At 39.6% G+C, this 18,729-nt stretch overlaps 1 protein-coding gene across 8 annotated transcripts in view; it reads left to right on the top strand.

Moving 5' to 3' along the window:
- LOC123516638 (F-box/LRR-repeat protein 7-like) overlaps positions 1-18,729 on the top strand; it is a 326,645-nt gene that overhangs the window by 302,947 nt on the left and 4,969 nt on the right. For all 8 annotated transcript variants that reach the window (XM_045276221.1, XM_045276224.1, XM_045276227.1 and 5 more), the window contains 3 exons: positions 13,393-14,162; positions 16,648-16,816; positions 17,527-17,724. In XM_045276221.1, the coding sequence (XP_045132156.1) occupies positions 13,393-14,162; positions 16,648-16,816; positions 17,527-17,724 (1,137 nt within the window). The remainder of the gene's footprint in view (positions 1-13,392; positions 14,163-16,647; positions 16,817-17,526; positions 17,725-18,729) is intronic.

The raw sequence follows: 18,729 nt of genomic DNA, 5'->3' as shown, positions 1-18,729 counted from the left end.
GCTCGAGTAGAGTCAGCTCATGTCGAGAGTTGTTTCACGGGCCCTTTTCCGCCAACCCTCATACTGTGTAATTTTAACACGATCTGTGTGTATCTGTGCCCTTGACGCCGGACCGACGATATCAGATCACGGAAAAATCATAAAGTTACTGGATAAGGTTGACAGGGGAGTGCTTGTGCGTCCTGCTCTTAAGGGTGCCGCCCGGTGCGATTGCAGTGCCGGTTGTGGGGTGTGGGGCGTGCGTGGGTGGGGAAGAGGGAGAGCGAGAGTCGAAGTCGGCGGCTAAGGGAGGTCAGGAACTTAGTGAGCGTTGGATATTTTTGGTGCCTGGATTCACATGATGCGTCCTGTCAGGTTTCTCTCTCTCTCTCTCTCTCTCTCTCTCTCTCTCTCTCTCTCTCTCTCTCTCTCTCTCTCTCTCTCTCTCTCTCAATATTTTACTTCCTTTTTTCAGGAGTATTTTTAATGAGTGGTCTCTCTTAATCATCATGAATAAGCTCCTCCATTGTTCTCCTTTAGTCAAATCCCACCCTTTCCCATCAAAGCCAGTCAGCCCTTCACTCATCCATCGTCTCATCAGTCATGCAGTCATTCGCGTCATTAATTCAGTCAGGCAAACACATCCCTCCCTCCCTCCTTCCCTCCCTCCCTCCCTCCCTCCCTCCCTCGGCCTGGACTCGTTCTTTGTCCATCCTTCCCTCCCTCAGGTATCCTACGGCTCCACTCCCTCCCCTCTCTACTCCTCTCCTTCTAATACCTCCTCCTCTTCCTCCTCAGGCTTCTTTCTCTCCCGTCCCCCTCCCCACCATCCTTCCACAGGCCTCTCACTACCCACAATCACACCAGAATGTCAGGAATCTCTCCCACCAAGGCTTCTCTGCGGTGTGTACGTGTTCATTGTATCTGTTTGTTGGTATCAGAGAGAGAGAGAGAGAGACCTTGTGGAGAGGGTGTGTGTGTGTGTGTGTGTGTGTGTGTGTGTGTGTGTGTGTGTGTGTGTGATGGAATTTCGTGTTTTTACCTGGCTATTATTATTGTTCCTTTTTCTCTCTCCTGCCTTCTGTGCAAAGATAAGAGAAAAAAGAATAAAGAAATAATAATAGAAGAGAGAGAGAGAGAGAGAGATGGCAATGACACATAACCTCAACCTAGGAATGTATTTGTGGTTTTCTTGCTCTTCATTTGATTGTCTTCCTTTCTGTCTTTGGTGGTTGTATTTCTCTCTTTTTCTTATTCATTATCACATCTTTCTCTCTCTCTCTCTCTCTCTCTCTCTCTCTCTCTCTCTCTCTCTCTCTCTCTCTCTCTCTCTCTCTCTCTCTCTCTCTCTCTCTCTCTCTCTCTCTCTCTCTCTCTCTCTCTCTCTCTCTCTCTCCTCCTCCTCCAAAACTCTCCTTCTTCCCGCCTCTTTGCACCTTCTCGCATCGTATGGAAACATAACTTAGGCGATTCATGATGGTAAGCTCACACTAAATTGTTTCCCGGCGTGACAGCACCAGCACGGGGTGAGGCCATGAGAGGGAGAGAGGGAGGGGCGGCTCTCTCAGGCTTCTCCTAGGTGAAAATGGGCCTCGCGTTCTCTTTGTTGAAGGCGTTTCCATGCATTACCGTCGTCCTTAGTCAATTATAAGCATGTATTTTTTTGACGTAGACAAGAAGAGCGAGAGAGAGAGAGAGAGAGAGAGAGGGTTGTATATGTATGAATGTCTCGTTTATTAAAAGCTCACAAAAAATAATAATGAAGTTGAACAATGGAAGTATTTATCTTACAAGCTCTGCGCACTACTTACTGTCTAATTGTTGTGGGTCCTAATTACATGCCTTCACGGACAACACAAACACCCTTGACCCTTCGCCTTGCACGCTGCGGCTTCATATGAGCACGATGCGAGTAGGACGAGAAGGGAGGAGGGCAGTGGAGAGGGGGTGTTTTGCATGATAGCAGAGAGAGAGAGAGAGTGGGGAGGGTAAGTTTGATATACAGGATTTGACACTGTCCTCTTTTCTCTCTACATGGTCGTTGGTGTTTGCAGTGTTACTCGCCTGAATGTTTACTTCTCCTTGGATTATAAAACATTCTCTCTCTCTCTCTCTCTCTCTCTCTCTCTCTCTCTCTCTCTCTCTCTCTCTCTCTCTCTCTCTCTCTCTCTCTCTCTCTCTCTCTCGTATAGGGGTGCCTGAGGGAGGGTTAGGCCTACCTGGTCCTCACACTGATTTTTTTTTTTTTTTTTTTTTTTTTGTGTGTGTGTGTGTCTGTGTGAATCAGATAGTGTTTATGGTAAAATACGTCTTGTACTTCTGTTAATTGAAAAGACTTGTCGTTTTCAAGCATCTGTTCGCCCTACTTAACTACTGCGCTGGTGCTATTGAGATGGGAAATCTGTCTTCGTACGTAGCGCGTAGTCATTTTAGTGTGTGTGTGTGTGTGTGTGTGTGTGTGTGTGTGTGTGTGTGTTGATGGAAAGGGGAGTTTTGGGGTGTTTTACATTTCATTCATTTCATATTGTTCTCATGTTATTCGATTTAGTCGCAAGATAACGTAATCAATCAACAGTCACCACCACCACCTGCACCATCGTCTTACCTTACACCCTTACCGCTCCCCGTCACTCACGTGTTTTGGTGAGGAAAAGTACATGGACACAGCCACGCGCCGCAGTAGATGAGCGCCCTAGGGGAGGTAAGCGGCCGGATGAGTGTGAGCACAGTTAATCCTAATGCTACAAGTTTTGCGTACAGTCAAGATTCAGCTGAACCTTTACTTCCTCACTGCTATGGCTGCCCCTTGTGCATGGTATAAAATGTTGCGTTGCAGGTTTAAAACATAAGGACGTAAGGGGAACAGAAGCTATCAGTTTTAGTATGCAAGTAGCAGTCCCTGTGTAAGACATGCCTGTATATCTTTTTATATGTATATTGTCCTTAGCCGTAAATCCGTCTACCATATAATCTTAAAATTCTCAGTTGTACCGAATGAGTAATTAGGTGGCTTAGAATTCCCTGATGATGAAATAAAGATGAAAAAACTGTCATGATCTCTTTGAACTTCTAAAATCGTCATTCCTTAAGTTTAGAGATTACTTTTGAAACATTCCACTAAAACGAAAGGAATGATGGAGTGATTCATTTGCTTTAATGGCTTTAATTTCTATTCTTGTCATGACCTAAATTTACTCAATTAAGTATTGTGTTGTCATTAGCTTTCAGGGATGATCAGGCCGGGCGTGGTTTGCAGCGATATAGCACCTCTGTGGGGACTTTTGACATTTTGCTGGTCCTGGGATTTAAGATAAGCAGGGCAGGAGAGTGATGTGGTCTTGATAAGCCATATGCGCTCGTCCCTCGTATAATTATGTGCTTTATTATCACTGTTGTTATTGTCATGGCTATCGAAATGTGAGTGTAGGTGACGTGATCGCAGTCAAGCAATCCAACCAGAAGCCTCAGCAACTTGGGAAAATTAATAAAAGATAAGGTAGAAGCTCAGAGTGATTACACATAATAGATAAATAAATAAAAAAAAAATAGAAGTCAAATAATGCAAAAAAAACTTGCCCTCATAACTGATTCAGAGTACGATCTCCATTGTTTGCGTACAAACGAACCATAAATTAAGTATCCACAGGTGCGCCTCATTCATATACATCACATACCCACCAGTCTATAGACACAGCTGCATTCCATCACACCAAGCACCGTCCTCAGTCACCGGTGCCTAATAATACGCTGACCAACAGCAAGCTGATATCATCCCTCTTCTGAGGTTAAAGATGAGTCGTTTCTTTGGACCATTCTGCTTTCATGTTTACCCACCAGAAGACTGTTCATTCAAAATTCGACGCTTCTTTATTTCCCGCCATATCAAATAAAGATTCTCAAGTGTCCAGTTTTACATTACCTGCATTATTTATTGAATAAATATCCATAACTCACTTGGCTGTGGCTTTCACCTGTATCGGATGAAATATTAATGGTTCAGGTGCGTCTGCCTTCTGGCGATCCGTGGGTGTGATTTTTTTTTTTTTTTTTTTTTTTTTCTCTCCTTCACTATACTGTTTCGTTACCAAAATTATAACTTAAATGTGCTTTATTATTATTATTTCCTTGAAGACATACTGCGAGCATTGCGCTGTTATAGAAGGCAAAAGTGGGGAAGTGTTACTTGAAGGAGAACCGTTTTCAAGAAAGATACTCATAATTGTGGTCGGTCGAGTTTACAGTCAAGTGAAGAACAAAGAATGAAAGTCGTGTTGTAGAGATAAAGGTCATCCACAGGCGACGCCTATCAAATACTTGAAGGAGAGAGTAATTGTCGGTAAAGAGAAAATAAAATAAGAGGCGGAGAGACGCGGAGGTTTCGGGAAAAGAAAAGCCCAGCCGTAAGCAATTAATCGCTGACACGCCTGATGAATGAGAGGCGCGAGGGGGATCACGGCGAGGGTCGAATGAGATGCTTTATAAAGACGTGTTTATTATACCACCACAAGTCCCGCATTTTGGAACGCTTGGGACTCTTCTTAAGGACCATTTTCAGACGCTACAGAGATTATCACCGGATTTCTCCTGTTTATTTATTTATTTATTTATTTTTTTTTTTTTACTTTTTAGCATTGATGATGGAGTACCTTTGCTGAAGAGTCACAAGGATTATAAAAGTATCCTTGAGATAACTTCCATTATAATATGTAAAAGATAGTTGATAGAAGACATCGAAGCGTTTTTAAGAACACTGTCTCTGGTACAGACGCACTATATACGATCCTAATTTCAAGGCCACACGAGCTAAGTTACGATTCTACTCTTGTTAAGGATGCACCTGATGACGTGATGCACAGGTGAAGACCGATGTGAACATATAATGGGTAGTATTGCTATTCTATATAGACTATTGGGTCATGTCTTTGAAATCATTTTTGGTGATGATCGAAACAACTTGCACATACATGTAATGAATCTTTTTTCTCGTTGTTGATTGCATAATGTGTCAATGAAAACTAAGGAGCTAGAAAATTTGCACATGTTCAAACGTATAGCTGTATTCCCTAACGTGCTGTTATTGTACCAACGTACTTTCAACAACCTTTAGCGGAAATTATTAATGTTTTTAAAGAGTGCATTCTTGATTATTTTACAGCCATTCTGCATCAGTAATGAAAGAAAATGACGTGATAACCAACCCGAACAGTCATTGGTCCCAATAAAAGTTTAGAGCAAAATACATGCCTTGTCTACGTTGCATTTTCTTATTGTTGGTAAATCGTGCTCAGATTGAGTGCCGCTATGTCACCCCTGCTCTGGTGACGGTGACCTAGTGTGCCGTACTGGAGGAGGCAGGGTCCTTCAGTACCCTCCCTCCCTCTCTCTCTCTCTCTCTCTCTCTCTCTCTCTCTCTCTCTCTCTCTCTCTCTCTCTCTCTCTCTCTCTCTCTCGCTAAAAATTATTTAGAGTAAAAATATAATAAGAGTATAATTAGTTTATGACAAAGAAGAGTGTTTAAACTTTGCCATTATCTGATATAACATATTTATTTGGCCTTTCATTCATTCATTTTCTCTGGCTCTCATTTTTGTCTCTCCCTCTCTCAAAATTGTCTCCTTCCTCTTTCTCTTTCTTCCTGGTTTATGTTCGTTTCTTTGGCTCCGCGACACGCCATAAGCACCTTCGGCACGGTTAATGACGGGAGCCGGACGTATGTGAGGACTACTTACTATTTATACAGGTTGTTGTATTATTTACGATGTAGTGAGCAGCGCCGGCCCTGCTCGGCACCCCGGCATAACAAGGGGACTCTGCGCCGCGCCTCCTCGCACCAGCCTCCACACACACCCCCATAAGGCAGCAACTTTGGGTTTATGGGAGGAATTTCCCGCCTTATGGGTCTGGTTGCTTAGCATAGTCTTGTTTATCAGGGTAGGGAGAGCGCATACCTGCCAGGCCAGGGAATGTGAGGCACCCTGCTCGTACCACCTGTTCCTCCTCCTCCTCCTCCTCCTCCTCCTCCTCCTCCTCCTCCTCCTCCTCCTCCTCCTCCTCCTCCTCCTCCTCCTCCTCCTCCTCTCTCTCTCTCTCTCTCTCTCTCTCTCTCTCTCTCTCTCTCTCTCTCTCTCTCTCTCTCTCTCTCTCTCTGTTTTAAGACACAGGTAACACCACCACCACCACCTTCATCATCATCATCATCATCATCATCATCATCATCATCATCATCACCAACACTAACATCAGTAACATTATCAGCGTTACCTCCATTGCTGTCATCATCATATATTCCCTATCAAGCGGGGTAGGCAGTGATGGGAATACACGGGGTGACGACGTCGGAAAGGACACTCGAGGAATACATCAAGACAGCAGTGAATAGGTATGCCAAACTCGGATAGGAAGGACATGTGCTAAGATTCGTGAGTACTTAGTGTCATGTTTTAAGCCATGAGAGCCGCCACGCCACCTCACGGTAGTACAGGTACTTGAATAGGAGGCACCGTGCACGTGTTTACCGGCTGTGATATATAAGTATGCGCTGTCACTGTGAAGGTCCCGCTAACAGAATTTACTGTATCAGCGAAAAATTGTATTGATAGGTTTCTTCAAGATATAGTGGAAGATTTTTTTTTTTTTTTTCTAATCGCTTCGATTAATCATTTTAAGCTTTGCTTCCCTCTTTTTTTTTTTTTTTTTTTCATAAGAATTGTCATGTATAGGATGTTTAATGAAGAAACAGGAAATTAGGATATCAAGAGACACCGCCATGCTTTACCGTGCTCAGAGGTGTTGTGCAAGCAGTGAAACATCGGGTGTGGTTACATTGATACACAAAGGTGTAACACTAATATCTTTGAAGTTTATTTCATTTGTAGAACAGACGCGTTACATTTTAGTCCATTGAAAATTTTCATCGACACTTAAAAATTATTGTTGTCTTCGAACACTAATTGTATCTCAGATTTCAGTGCGTCACGTCACTAAGTCTTCTCTCAAATTATTCAGTTTATAATGTAAGCCGAGATGCCAGACTGAAATCAAATAATTTCAAAACTACATTGTGGTATAAATAAATTCATTAGTGCGACAATAAATGTAAAGAATGTCTTGTTCTGTATATACTTGTGGCCTGCGGTGGTGCAGGCGCAGGGCTGTTAGGGTTCAAGCAAATTACTGTATTTGGATCGTCTGATCTTAATTTATTTTTAACCAAAGTATTGAAATCATGATGAAAACTAGGTTATCATTTGCTTATAAATAATCTATTTCTTGCTCCACCGATCTTAATTCATCGCTGCATAACGTAGGAAAGTATTTTTAATGATAATAATTGCATTTTCTGCTTCTGTAATGATTGAATTACCCAATACATATTGTCTTTCTAGTTTTTGATAGATTTGCAGTATGCCTTTGAAGTAGATGTGTTTGTTTAATCTTGCATACTATTTTGAAATCGCACATGTTGTTATTGATAATGTAAAACAATATTATTCATAACTATATTTATAATGGAGTTGGTTTGTCTTTCTTTCGTCGAGTTTTCCAGTCTTCGACAGTAAGTGTGATGCATGAAATAGAAGTCAGTTGTAATTCACTGACGTGAGGAGCTCAACTCCAGAGAAGTGCTCAATTTAACGTCACTTGGTCGGATTCAGGGCCCAATAATCAAACAAAATATTTCTTCGACTTCTTCTTCTGTGTAGAAAATTGCTGTGGTGATTCAGAAAGTTGTAGATTGTGGGTGGATGGGGCAGAAAAAAAAAGTTAGTTGACATTTGTATTCTAGGTTGTTTTGTGGATCCTCATTGTGGTCATCGTGCAACACTCCCCTTGCTACTGTGGAGACTGATCAACCCTTCAGAATTCAGTGTAGTAAACACACACACACACACACACACACACACACACACACACACACACACACACACACACACACACACACACACACACACACAGAGAGAGAGAGAGAGAGAGAGAGTATGTGTTACATTCTGAAATAGGTTTGGTAACATTAGAATATGTTTTCGAAGATGTACGATTGTTGATCGTGTGACACCAGCTTCGTGGAGTCTAAAGCTGTTGGATTGCAGGGAACCGATCTGCACGAAATATGCAGTGTCACTTACGTCATCTGATGTGTAACGATCAGAGCGCCACCAGCAGTGCGTATAAAAGGGATTAAACAAAGTTAGCATAGAAATCAAGTTTTCTTTATTGAATGCAGTGTAAAAAAATAAAGAGGAATGTTAAGAAGCTTCTGTAATATCTCTTCATTGAAAAACATATGAAAGGAGTGTTAGCAAGATGGTAACTCCAATAACTAAATATCTTGATTAATTTTTAAGAATATATGAAAAATTAGTAGACGTAATTTATTGGCAATGAACAAGCAACTAAAAAACACAACAAAAAGAAAGACTGGTAAAGCATTTTGTAATAAAACTAGTGCGTACAAGTGAAATATTGTGTATTCTTTTCATGGTGATCGTCATGGCTGGTCTGGAGGAAGAACAAATAGTTGTGAACCAAGAGATGTTTCGTGGGTTGAATCCCTAACCAGTGTTCTTTCAGGCCAAACCCTCTAGATCAACTCTTCATTATTAAGTACGAGTTTACGCAGTTATTTTGTAACAACTTTGGTATAACGCGTGACATTTGGGTTGGAAATGCATGTGAAATCTTTCATTAATATAAATGTAGTGTATAGGTAAGCGTAAGTTGCATATGAAAGCTTTTAAGAACAGTCGTGTGAGGTGACATTTCAAGCAGCAGTAACAGCAGCATCGTCAGCAACATCACGAACAGCAACATCAGCTGGATTCACGCCACATTCCTGGGCAGCGACCGGCGCCCTTCCCGCCCTCAACTTGTTGCCCGCGTGCTGACTGTGCAGCGGCCATGGCTTCCGCTCCCACACCGTGCACGGCCACCACCTTTAACTTGAATATTGTACACATTCTTTTTCACTCGTCATACGTACGTGTACATCATGCTGCTTCACCACTGCCAAGGCGTTGTGATCACCGTGAGGAAACTCGCTAAAGCAATCTACTCTCATAATCGTACTATACATGCATATAGTAGTGGGTTGATGGTTTATTTATAGTAAACATCTGCATCAACATCATAGCATGTTACGGTCCAAGCCGAGGTCGAGAATTGGGCACGGGATGCGGGGTGCTGCGGAATGCCAGCTAGGCCTATGGTGGTGACGCACCCCTCCCCACTCCTCTCTCCCTCCCCTCCCTCCTCTGGACTTTTGTTTTCTCTTTTTTCCGCATGGCTGTTTGTGTGTATGGTTGATACGTATCTTTTAATCTGTTTCTATGAGTATCTATTTTTATTCATGTTTACATTCATATGTAGTGTTTTAGTGGCTATTACACTGAATACTGAGAACAGTGGTTAGGATCCTTGCGAGTGTACTAATATCTTGGAAAATTTTATAATTTTTATTCACTTATTTACTTTAGAACATTGTGTGTGTGTGTGTGTGTGTGTGTGTGTGTGTGTGTGTGTGTGTGTGTGTGTGTGTGTGTGTGTGTGTGTTAACTAGAGATGTACCGATGCATCGGTATCGGTATCGAAATCGGCGGTATCAGCCCATTTTTTGAGTATCGGTATCGGTACCGGTATCGGCTTATTTTATGCCGATACTTCCGATACCTAACAGGAATGTACTACTTAGTGATATATTCGATATAAGATATTGATGATACCAAATTAATATAATACGGCGTATTAAGTTTCCGTGGTGATTACCGTATGTCATAGAATACTGTTTTCTGTGGTAATAAGCCACAACCTCTAAATTGGACGTGTATGAAACGCGTATAGGCTGAACTCCGGCATCCTGTCACACGGTCGGTCATGAGTCACCACGCATTCTCACTGTCTCTCAGTCAGACGCTGCTCCTCCACCCACACAAAGTTCACACAGGTGAAAAGCTTATGTTTTTGAACTATAATCTAAGAATGTCAAACTTCAGATATTGAGAATCCAACAAAATGATTTGGTATATATATATATATATATATATATATATATATATATATATATATATATATATATATATATATATATATATATATATATATATATAGTTAGGCATTTTGCATTATTGTAAATAACAGCATATTCTTATTTGATTTATAATTAACAGTGCTAGTGCTAGCCTTTTCCAAGATATCATACTGGAATAGGTGGAAGCTCGAATTATATATGTATATTAATTTTAATGCAAGTTTAATTTTTGAGTTACTTGTGTTAACCTAAGGATGTAAAAATTCCATAACTAAGAAAGTAACGATTCTGTTTTGTAATCATGTGCATTGTGTATAATTTGTTGCATATTAATTATTTAAGATCATAGCAATACACTAGAAATTTAGAATAAACTAAACTTTTTCTATTTAATTGAAAAGATTAGGTGAAAGCTCATTTTCTGAATTGGTCTACTAATGTCTAATGAATTAATATCAAAGGATGTCAGATTTAATTAAAGAGAAACATACACAACAAAATGAGTTTCTTTTGCTAATATTTTGTGTCTGTTTTACAATTTTAATAATTTTAAAAATATTTTTGATCGCCAAAATATCGTCAATAAAATTAATAATGAAAATGCACAAGACCAAATGGTCGCTAAAGGAGTAAGAAGTAAGAATTTAAAATAACTGACAAGAATCAGAAGACTGAGAAGATATTCATTCCAATTACTGAGTAATTTACCTTTGCAAATGGCTTCAAAAAGCTTCTAGAATTGCTCCTATTTCACAAACGTTCTCAGAAGGACTTACAGCATCCCCCAAAACAAAGCCTCTCATCTGATAACGCTCGCCGTCCACCAACTCATCCTGGTGTCCAGTGCAGTAATCACTATAAGTAGTAGTATCGGTATCGGTGGTATCGATATCGGTAGTAGTATCGGTATCGGCTCAATTAGGTGGTATCGGAATCGGCCAAAATTTTGGTATCGGTACATCTCTAGTCTTAACCTTTGTACTACCACGCCCCCTCTAGGAATTTCTCCTTCCTTCCACGCCTTCCTTTGCATCTATGAATACAGTTTTAAAGATTCACAGATTTTAAAGAGAAAGGCGATACTATTGCATTTTCATAAACTTCTCATTACTTCACCATGTTCCCGTTAAGAGAATGACAAATATAATCAGAGAAATTTCTGCATTTTTCCAAGGGCTCACGTCCCCCTTGGAAATTTTTGACGCCCTCCAGGTTGAGAACCATAGTGCAATACTATACATACATACACACAAACACTTGACGGTGGCTGTGTAATGATTGGTGGGCAGCAGCATTTCCTACATCCCCCACCTCCCACATTCAGTCACTGTGGCCACTAAACACGTTTCTTTCGTCTACGAAATATTATTCTTGCCTAACCAAAAGCACCATCCTCGTTCATCTTCATCCCAAGCACCAAACTGGTTTTTGTCATCACCCAAAGCAACAATTCCAATAATATTCATCATACTACTAGTTCTTTGTAGCATCAATCATTCTGTTCCTGTGATGATATTTCAGTGTTTATAATATATCATATATATGCGGTTTACAGATGCAGCTAGTAAAAGACGCACTGTACTTAAAACAATGAATAACCAAAACTTGAAGATGTTTATACAAAAGACCATGACCAACTGTTAGTGTTGTGAGGTGTCAATGAGTCTCAGTTGTGTTATTGATACATCTGGTACAGCCAGTTTCCAAAACTAATAGTGTGGAGTAGCTAGCAGAGTGGGAGAAGCTATATTAATCCAATCCCTGTGATGACGTGATGCATAATGCTTTTTTTTTTTTTTTTTTTTTCATCCCGGAAAAGTTTGGATATAGTAATGTTGTAAGGTTATCCAATTAAGCAGATGTTCAGAAAGTATCATTCTGTATGTTAGTATGTATGGTGAAATTAAAGGAATATGAATGTATGAAAAAGAGGAAAAAAAAAAAACATACCATAATAACTTAAGCAATTACAATCTAATTAAAATGAAGAGCCTTCACCAGTGTACAGTTAACAACAGGATAATACATCATACAGCACAAACTAGACATAGATGCATGTAGTCTCTACCGGCCAGTTGTACCCAGAGGAATGCCAGGCCACTGATATCAATCTTAGTGAGTTGCTGCTTAGGCCTACTAGTCTGAACTTCAATGTGCAACTTGTTTTGGGAACATCAAATTAAATTGTATATATACATAATATTCACCTCCAAGTTTCTGTATATACAATATAATTTTACAGTATTAAATTATTTTTGTGTATACAAATACAAGTACTCCATAACAAGGGTTCTCAGTCTTTTTCCAACTGGGCCTCCCCAAAGTTGGTTCTGTACAGTTAGGGCTTTCCCTCCTCCCTGTAATACCCACTCAACTCTCCCCCTACATTAATGCTATGTAGAATAATGAGAGAACAGGAGGGTAGAGACCAATCTATTCTCTCTTCTCTCATTCCCCCATCTCTCTCTGCCTTTCCCTTTTACCTATTTTCTTCCTGCCTCTATTCCTCTTTTTCCTTCTCCATTTTCTTCCTTCTCCTCTCTTCCTTCTCTTTTTCCGTCTTGTTCGCTTCTCTTTCTTTTCCTCCTACAATGTGGGTGGAGAGGGAGGAATATCCCAGAAGGCATTACAGGTTCATCCCCTTTGTACTAATAGCCAGTGAGTATGATTTTCTGTGATTTTCCATCACGTGCTTGTACCCCCATGGTTGAGAACCACCGCTCTATAACTTTCAGTACAATAGTACAAAAATCTGTCAGGCTTTGCATTGTTTCATTAAAACTTGCACCTTAAGTGCATGATTATTTTGTAGATAAAGGCAAAATAAATATGACAAGCTCCACCTTTTGCTTTTTATTTTATTTTGTTTATTTATTTTCTTGAAATCATGATGCTGAGAATTTCATTCCTGAACATACCACCAGCTGTGGCACCCAGATGACAGACCTCTGCACAAAATCTAAGTGAATGCAAAGACATGAGGGATGAGAATGAACATTAATACTTATGATATGGCAATTCTTGTGCTGCACTAATTAGAGTTTTTATATTTTTTATCATCAAGAAATTCACTTCTATGTATATAAACAAATTTGCAATAATATTTTAGTTAATTTTTTTTTTTAAAGTGATAAAGTAGCCACCTTCAAATGAAGACATCCATCAAATGGGTGACATTCCTAAAGGAAATGTTATTGTCCAACACAAAAATATACTGCCTGATGCTTAGATTGTTTCCTTCAGCTTTTGATCCTTCTACTCTTTCCAGCTATATTAGAATTAATGAATTAGAATCATGAGTGCATAATTTAGGGAAGGCAATTAGCATACAATATTTTAATGTAAACATGTAAACATGCACCATTATTTATAGTATTTAAATTTTACAGACGTAAGCGAGGGAGGGCGTGAGGACGACGACAGTGAGGGTGTGGGTGAGGCACCCCCTGGGTGCCACCCTGCCATTGACCCACCACCCCCACCACCATTCAGTCCACCACCACCACGACCACAAGCTATGGAGGGTCGAACCACTGCTGCTGCAACCAAGCTAGGACGCATGTCTCCCTCTGTCTATGTGGGAGGTGGCACCTTGGGAAGGGTTAGCCCAGGTCATGACTTGGGTTATCATACCTTGGTCACAAGACAGACGCCCACACCCACCAGAGATAGAACCACCCCGACCAGAGATCGTACAACACCCACAAGAGATCGCACTACACCCTCTCCATGGTCAGATGTGCGAGCCTCGCCTTTCCCTGCTCTTGACCTTTCTGCTTTGTCATCTTGTCCCCGGTCATCACCTCGGCCACAACTACCACAAGTACCTCCTCAGCAGCAGCAGTCAACACCACAGCCACAACAACAGCTGGAAAGCACTGACCAGCTGTTGGCTACGTACAAAGGGAAACGGGTCTCTAGATCATCTCCATTTGACAAGCTCAGTGATGAACTAGTAGTGCGAATCCTGTCCTTTTTACCAACAAATTCAGTATGCCAATGTGCTAGAGTGTGCAGACGGTGGTATGTGCTAGCTTGGGATCCACGTCTCTGGTCCACCATCACTCTCACCAGTGAAGCCATTCATGCTGACAGAGCAATCAAGCAAATCACCAGATTATTGGCTAGAGATTCTGGTGGTTGTGTGCATGTAGAGAAGGTAAGACACTATATAGGCTTGCTATGCATGAAGCATGAAGTTGCTTGATCCATAAGAAAACCTTTCTTGTATTACTTTGGGCTTAAGGTGTGTGTGTGTTTGTGTGTGTGTGTATTTGCATTTATGTATTTGTATATTTCAGGGTTCAAGCAGAGTTCATAATGTCCTATATCTATTCATCAAATTATTCTTTAAAGATGTGTATGTTGGCTGCTGTAACCACTGTTTCATCCAAGCCATTCCAAATATCCACAATTCCTATGAGGAAATCTGTACTTCTTGATGTCCTTTAAACACTGACTCTTTCTGATCTTTGAGCATCCTCTCAACTTTAGTTTTATCTTTCTTCAGCAACACAAGGTCTTGTTCATCTACCTTGTCAATGCTGTTAACAATTCTGTACATTATTATTAGATCTTCTTTCTCTTGAATATCTTACAAAGTTGGCAATTCCATTTCCTTCAATCTCTCTTCATATGTTAAGTCATAGCTCCTGTATCATCAACTTCTTCCTTCCCTTCCATTTCTCCATCTTTGAACATTTTCCTTAAAAAAAAAAAAAAAAAACTCATTTTGCAGAACCAGCAGGCAGTCTAGGGAATGCTATCCGGCAGCCACACACATCCTTTCTTCTTGGTCATTGCCGTGTGTGTGTATTTATCTAGTTGTATTGTATGTACAGGGTTCGAGCTGGGCTCATAGTGTCCTGTCTCCATGTCTCCATTTATCAAATATTTCCTTAAAGTTATGCACATTATGTGCTGTAGCAACTTCATTATCCAGTGCATTCCACTTTTCCACCGTTCTGTGTGGAAAACTGTATTTTCCAATATCCTTCATACACTACCTCATCCTGATCTTCTTTTCATGTCCTCTTGTCCTTCCATCTTCTTCCATCAACAGCACCAGGTCTTCTTTCTCTATCTTTTCAATGCCATTTACTATCTTGTACATTGTTATTAGGTCCCCATGTTCTCTTCTTTCTTGTAAGGTTGGCAGTCCCATTTCCTTCAGGCGTTCTTCATGTTATGTCCTTTAATTCCAGCATCATCTTTGTAGCAATCTTCTGTATCCTTTCCAATTTTCTTATATCCTTTTTAGAGCTTGGAGACCACACCACTGCTGCATATTCCAGCCTTGGACATATCATGCTTGTGATGATTTTTTTAATCATATGTATTGAAATGCCACTCTTATATTAGTCAATATTTTATATGATAGTCCAAATATCTTGCATATGTGTTTTTCGAGGCTCAGATTTTCCTGTATGATCACTCCCCAGATCTTTTTCCTCTTTAGTCTTCATTATTTGTTCCTCACCCATCAAATAGTTCTATACCGGTCTTCTTTTACTCTTTCCTAATTCCATTATGTGACATTTCTTGGCATTAAACTCCAATTTCCATTTCCTGCTCCACTCATAGATCTTGTTTAAATCTTCCTGCAACAACAGACAGTCCTCTCTAGTTTTGATAACTCTTAGCAGCTTTGCATCATTAGCAAATAAATTTATATAACTGTTTACCCATTTACATAAATCTGAAACATAATGGGGGCTAACACTGACCCTGGTGGCACTCAGCTAGTTACTTTATACCCCAAGATGAGTATGTATCTGTGATCATAGTGTGTGTGTGTGTGTGTGTGTGTGTGTGTGTGTGTGTGTGTGTGTGTATTTACCTAGTTGTAGTTTTACAGGGCCTGGGGTTTTACGCTCATGTGGCCCCATCTGCATATCTACACTTATCCAATTTTTCTTTAAAACTTTGCACACTCGTTGCTGTCACCACTTCTTCACTCAGACTGTTCCATGTCTCAACACTTCTTTGCGGGAAATTGTATTTTTTTTTTTATTTCTTAGACATCTTCCTTTCCTCAGCTTTTTACTATGCGATCTTGTGCCTCAACTGTCATATTCTTCTCTCAGGAGCAGTTTCTCATTATCCACTTGATCCATTCCGTTGATCAACTTATAAACTTGTATCAGATCCCCTCTCTCCCTTCTCTGTTCCAGAATTGGTAGATCCATAGCCTTTAGTCTCTCCTCATATGTCATCCCTTCAAATTCTAGAACAATTCTTGTAGCCATTTTTTGTAGTCTCTCCAGCTTCTTTATGTGTTTCTTTTTATGGGGGGTCCACACTACCCCTGCATATTCTAATCTGGGTCTTATTATAGTACTTATCAATTTCTTCATCATTTCTTTGTCCATGTAATGAAATGTTAATTCAATATTCCTTAGCAAATTATATGTCTCTGAAGATTTTATCTATATGGCTTACTGGTTGATTGTTTTCTTCCATCGTCACCCCCAAATCCTTTTCCTTTTTTACTTTCTCGTGTGTGTGTGTGTGTGTGTGTGTGTGTGTGTGTGTGTGTGTGTGTGTGTGTGTGTGTGTGTGTGTGTGTGTGTGTGTGTCATTTTATACTAAAAAACTTTTCTTATCGTAAAAAATTTTTGATTATTTTTCTTGTCCCCAAACAGGTAATTCTGAACAGTTGTTCAAGATTGTCAGATCGAGGCTTGTCTCTCATTGGTCGGCGGTGTCCTGAACTACGGCACCTCGAGATAAAGGGCTGCGTAAATGTCACCAATATCGGTATATTTGAACTTGTGACTCAGTGTGTCAATCTAGAACATCTTGATGTCACAGGTAAGACCACTTCATTTGTACACTTCTTCACATTGCATATAAATTTATGTGATTAAATAATCAATGATTTAAGAGGTTAGTTATACCAATGCATGAATCATCTATTTACACCTACCTCATGGATCATCATAAGATCACATATATCCACTGTGGCAGTGGCAGTGCCAGGAAATTTTCATTGGGGCTGAGGAGGGGCTGGGATAAAATGTGGAGAGGGTTTACAAAATGTCATCAAAGTCAAGTATTGATGGTAAATTATTGTGTATAAATGCTTAGGTATATTTCAGACTCCTGTGCTCTTTTTTATCACCTCAAAAATTTTACCCAAGGAAAATTAAGGAAATCTGGACTAGTGTATATTCAACATTTATTATCATTAGGTAGAATCAGCTCTATCAAAAGAAATAAAGTGTATAGGCATGTGTAAGTATGTAGTTAAAATATCTGAAAAAAATATTCTATATGAAGTTCATACAATCTGAGGAAGAATATTAGAAGTAAGAGCATGGCAAATAGTCCAAGAACTTTAAATCAAGATGTTACTTTTAAAACTATGTGCCTGTTCTGGTGATTGGCAGCAAATGTGTCTATAATAGTATCAATGTTCTGTTGTTTTGGGGGGCTCAAGTCCTCCTTGGTGCTGCTACTGTCCACTGGACTTAACATTGAACCACAATGGCAAAATTATTCACATGATTCTTTCTTGACAGGTTGTCATCAGATCACATGTATTCATCTGACACAACAGGGAACTGTTGAGCCTGAGCCCCTACATTCTCGCCAACTGTACCTCCAGTACCTTGATATGACAGACTGTTATGCCCTTGAAGATCAAGGCCTCAAGGTTATTGTAAAGAACTGCCCCCAGCTCCTTCACCTCTACCTCAGGAGATGTATTAATATTACAGGTAAATCTGTTGTATTATCATTTTTGTATAGTCGTTTTTGTTGTCCTTGGCTGGATTTACCTTCTTCCATATCTTGAAAACTGTCCTCTGTCATATTCCATATGATTCTTTTAATGTATTTATGACTGGTGAAATTCATAATGTATGAGAATACCATAACTTCACAAATATTTTATGATTAAGTCAGTGAGAATCAGTCATCTCTCCACCTTCATTAAGACAGAGGCTAAGCTGTAATTTTTTATCTATTTTGAGGACATTTTTGCTGGTGTGGGTGTTTGTGTGAAGACATTTTCCATGGGAGAATGTTCTATTGAGTGAATAGAAAGACAGACCATAAAGTTTCCATTCAGAAGTATCATTTTGCAATTAGAATGTTGTAGTATATCTAGACCTTTATCCATTCTGCACTAGTTCAGAGAAAATATTCATTAATGTAATTGTTAGTTACAATTACAGTGTACTTTATATTCACTAAACATTGCATAATCGGTTACAAGCAGTTGTGTCACTTATTTATTGCTAAGTTTTAACAGATTAGTTCAACAACCAAAAGTCACAAGGTTAATGGAAAATACACGGATGTAAACTTCGCATAACAAATGAAAATGTAAATGAGAAACTGCAATGAAGGAAATTGAGCTTAAGTTGTTCAATAATATATATATATATATATATATATATATATATATATATATATATATATATATATATATATATATATATATATATATATATATATATATATATATGTGTGTGTGTGTGTGTGTGTGTGTGTGTGTGTGTGTGTGTGTGTGTGTGTGTGTTATGGCCCCTAGCGTCTGTAGATATACTTGAAGAGTATGGGAAGTGCTGTTCAACTTCCACCCATTGGTGGTACAGGCAATTTTATTTATAGCAGTACCCATATTAGGGCCCATATCACCACCCAAGCACATCTTTGGTGTAAGGCAATTAGACCTCCATCTAGAACCTGGGTATCATGCTGATATGTAGGTAACTTTA

This window comes from Portunus trituberculatus, chromosome 41, assembly GCF_017591435.1.
Source record: "Portunus trituberculatus isolate SZX2019 chromosome 41, ASM1759143v1, whole genome shotgun sequence".
NCBI lineage: Eukaryota > Metazoa > Arthropoda > Malacostraca > Decapoda > Portunidae > Portunus > Portunus trituberculatus.
The sequence above is the reverse complement of the archived record's forward strand: the minus strand, read 5'-3'. Positions and strand labels throughout refer to the sequence as shown.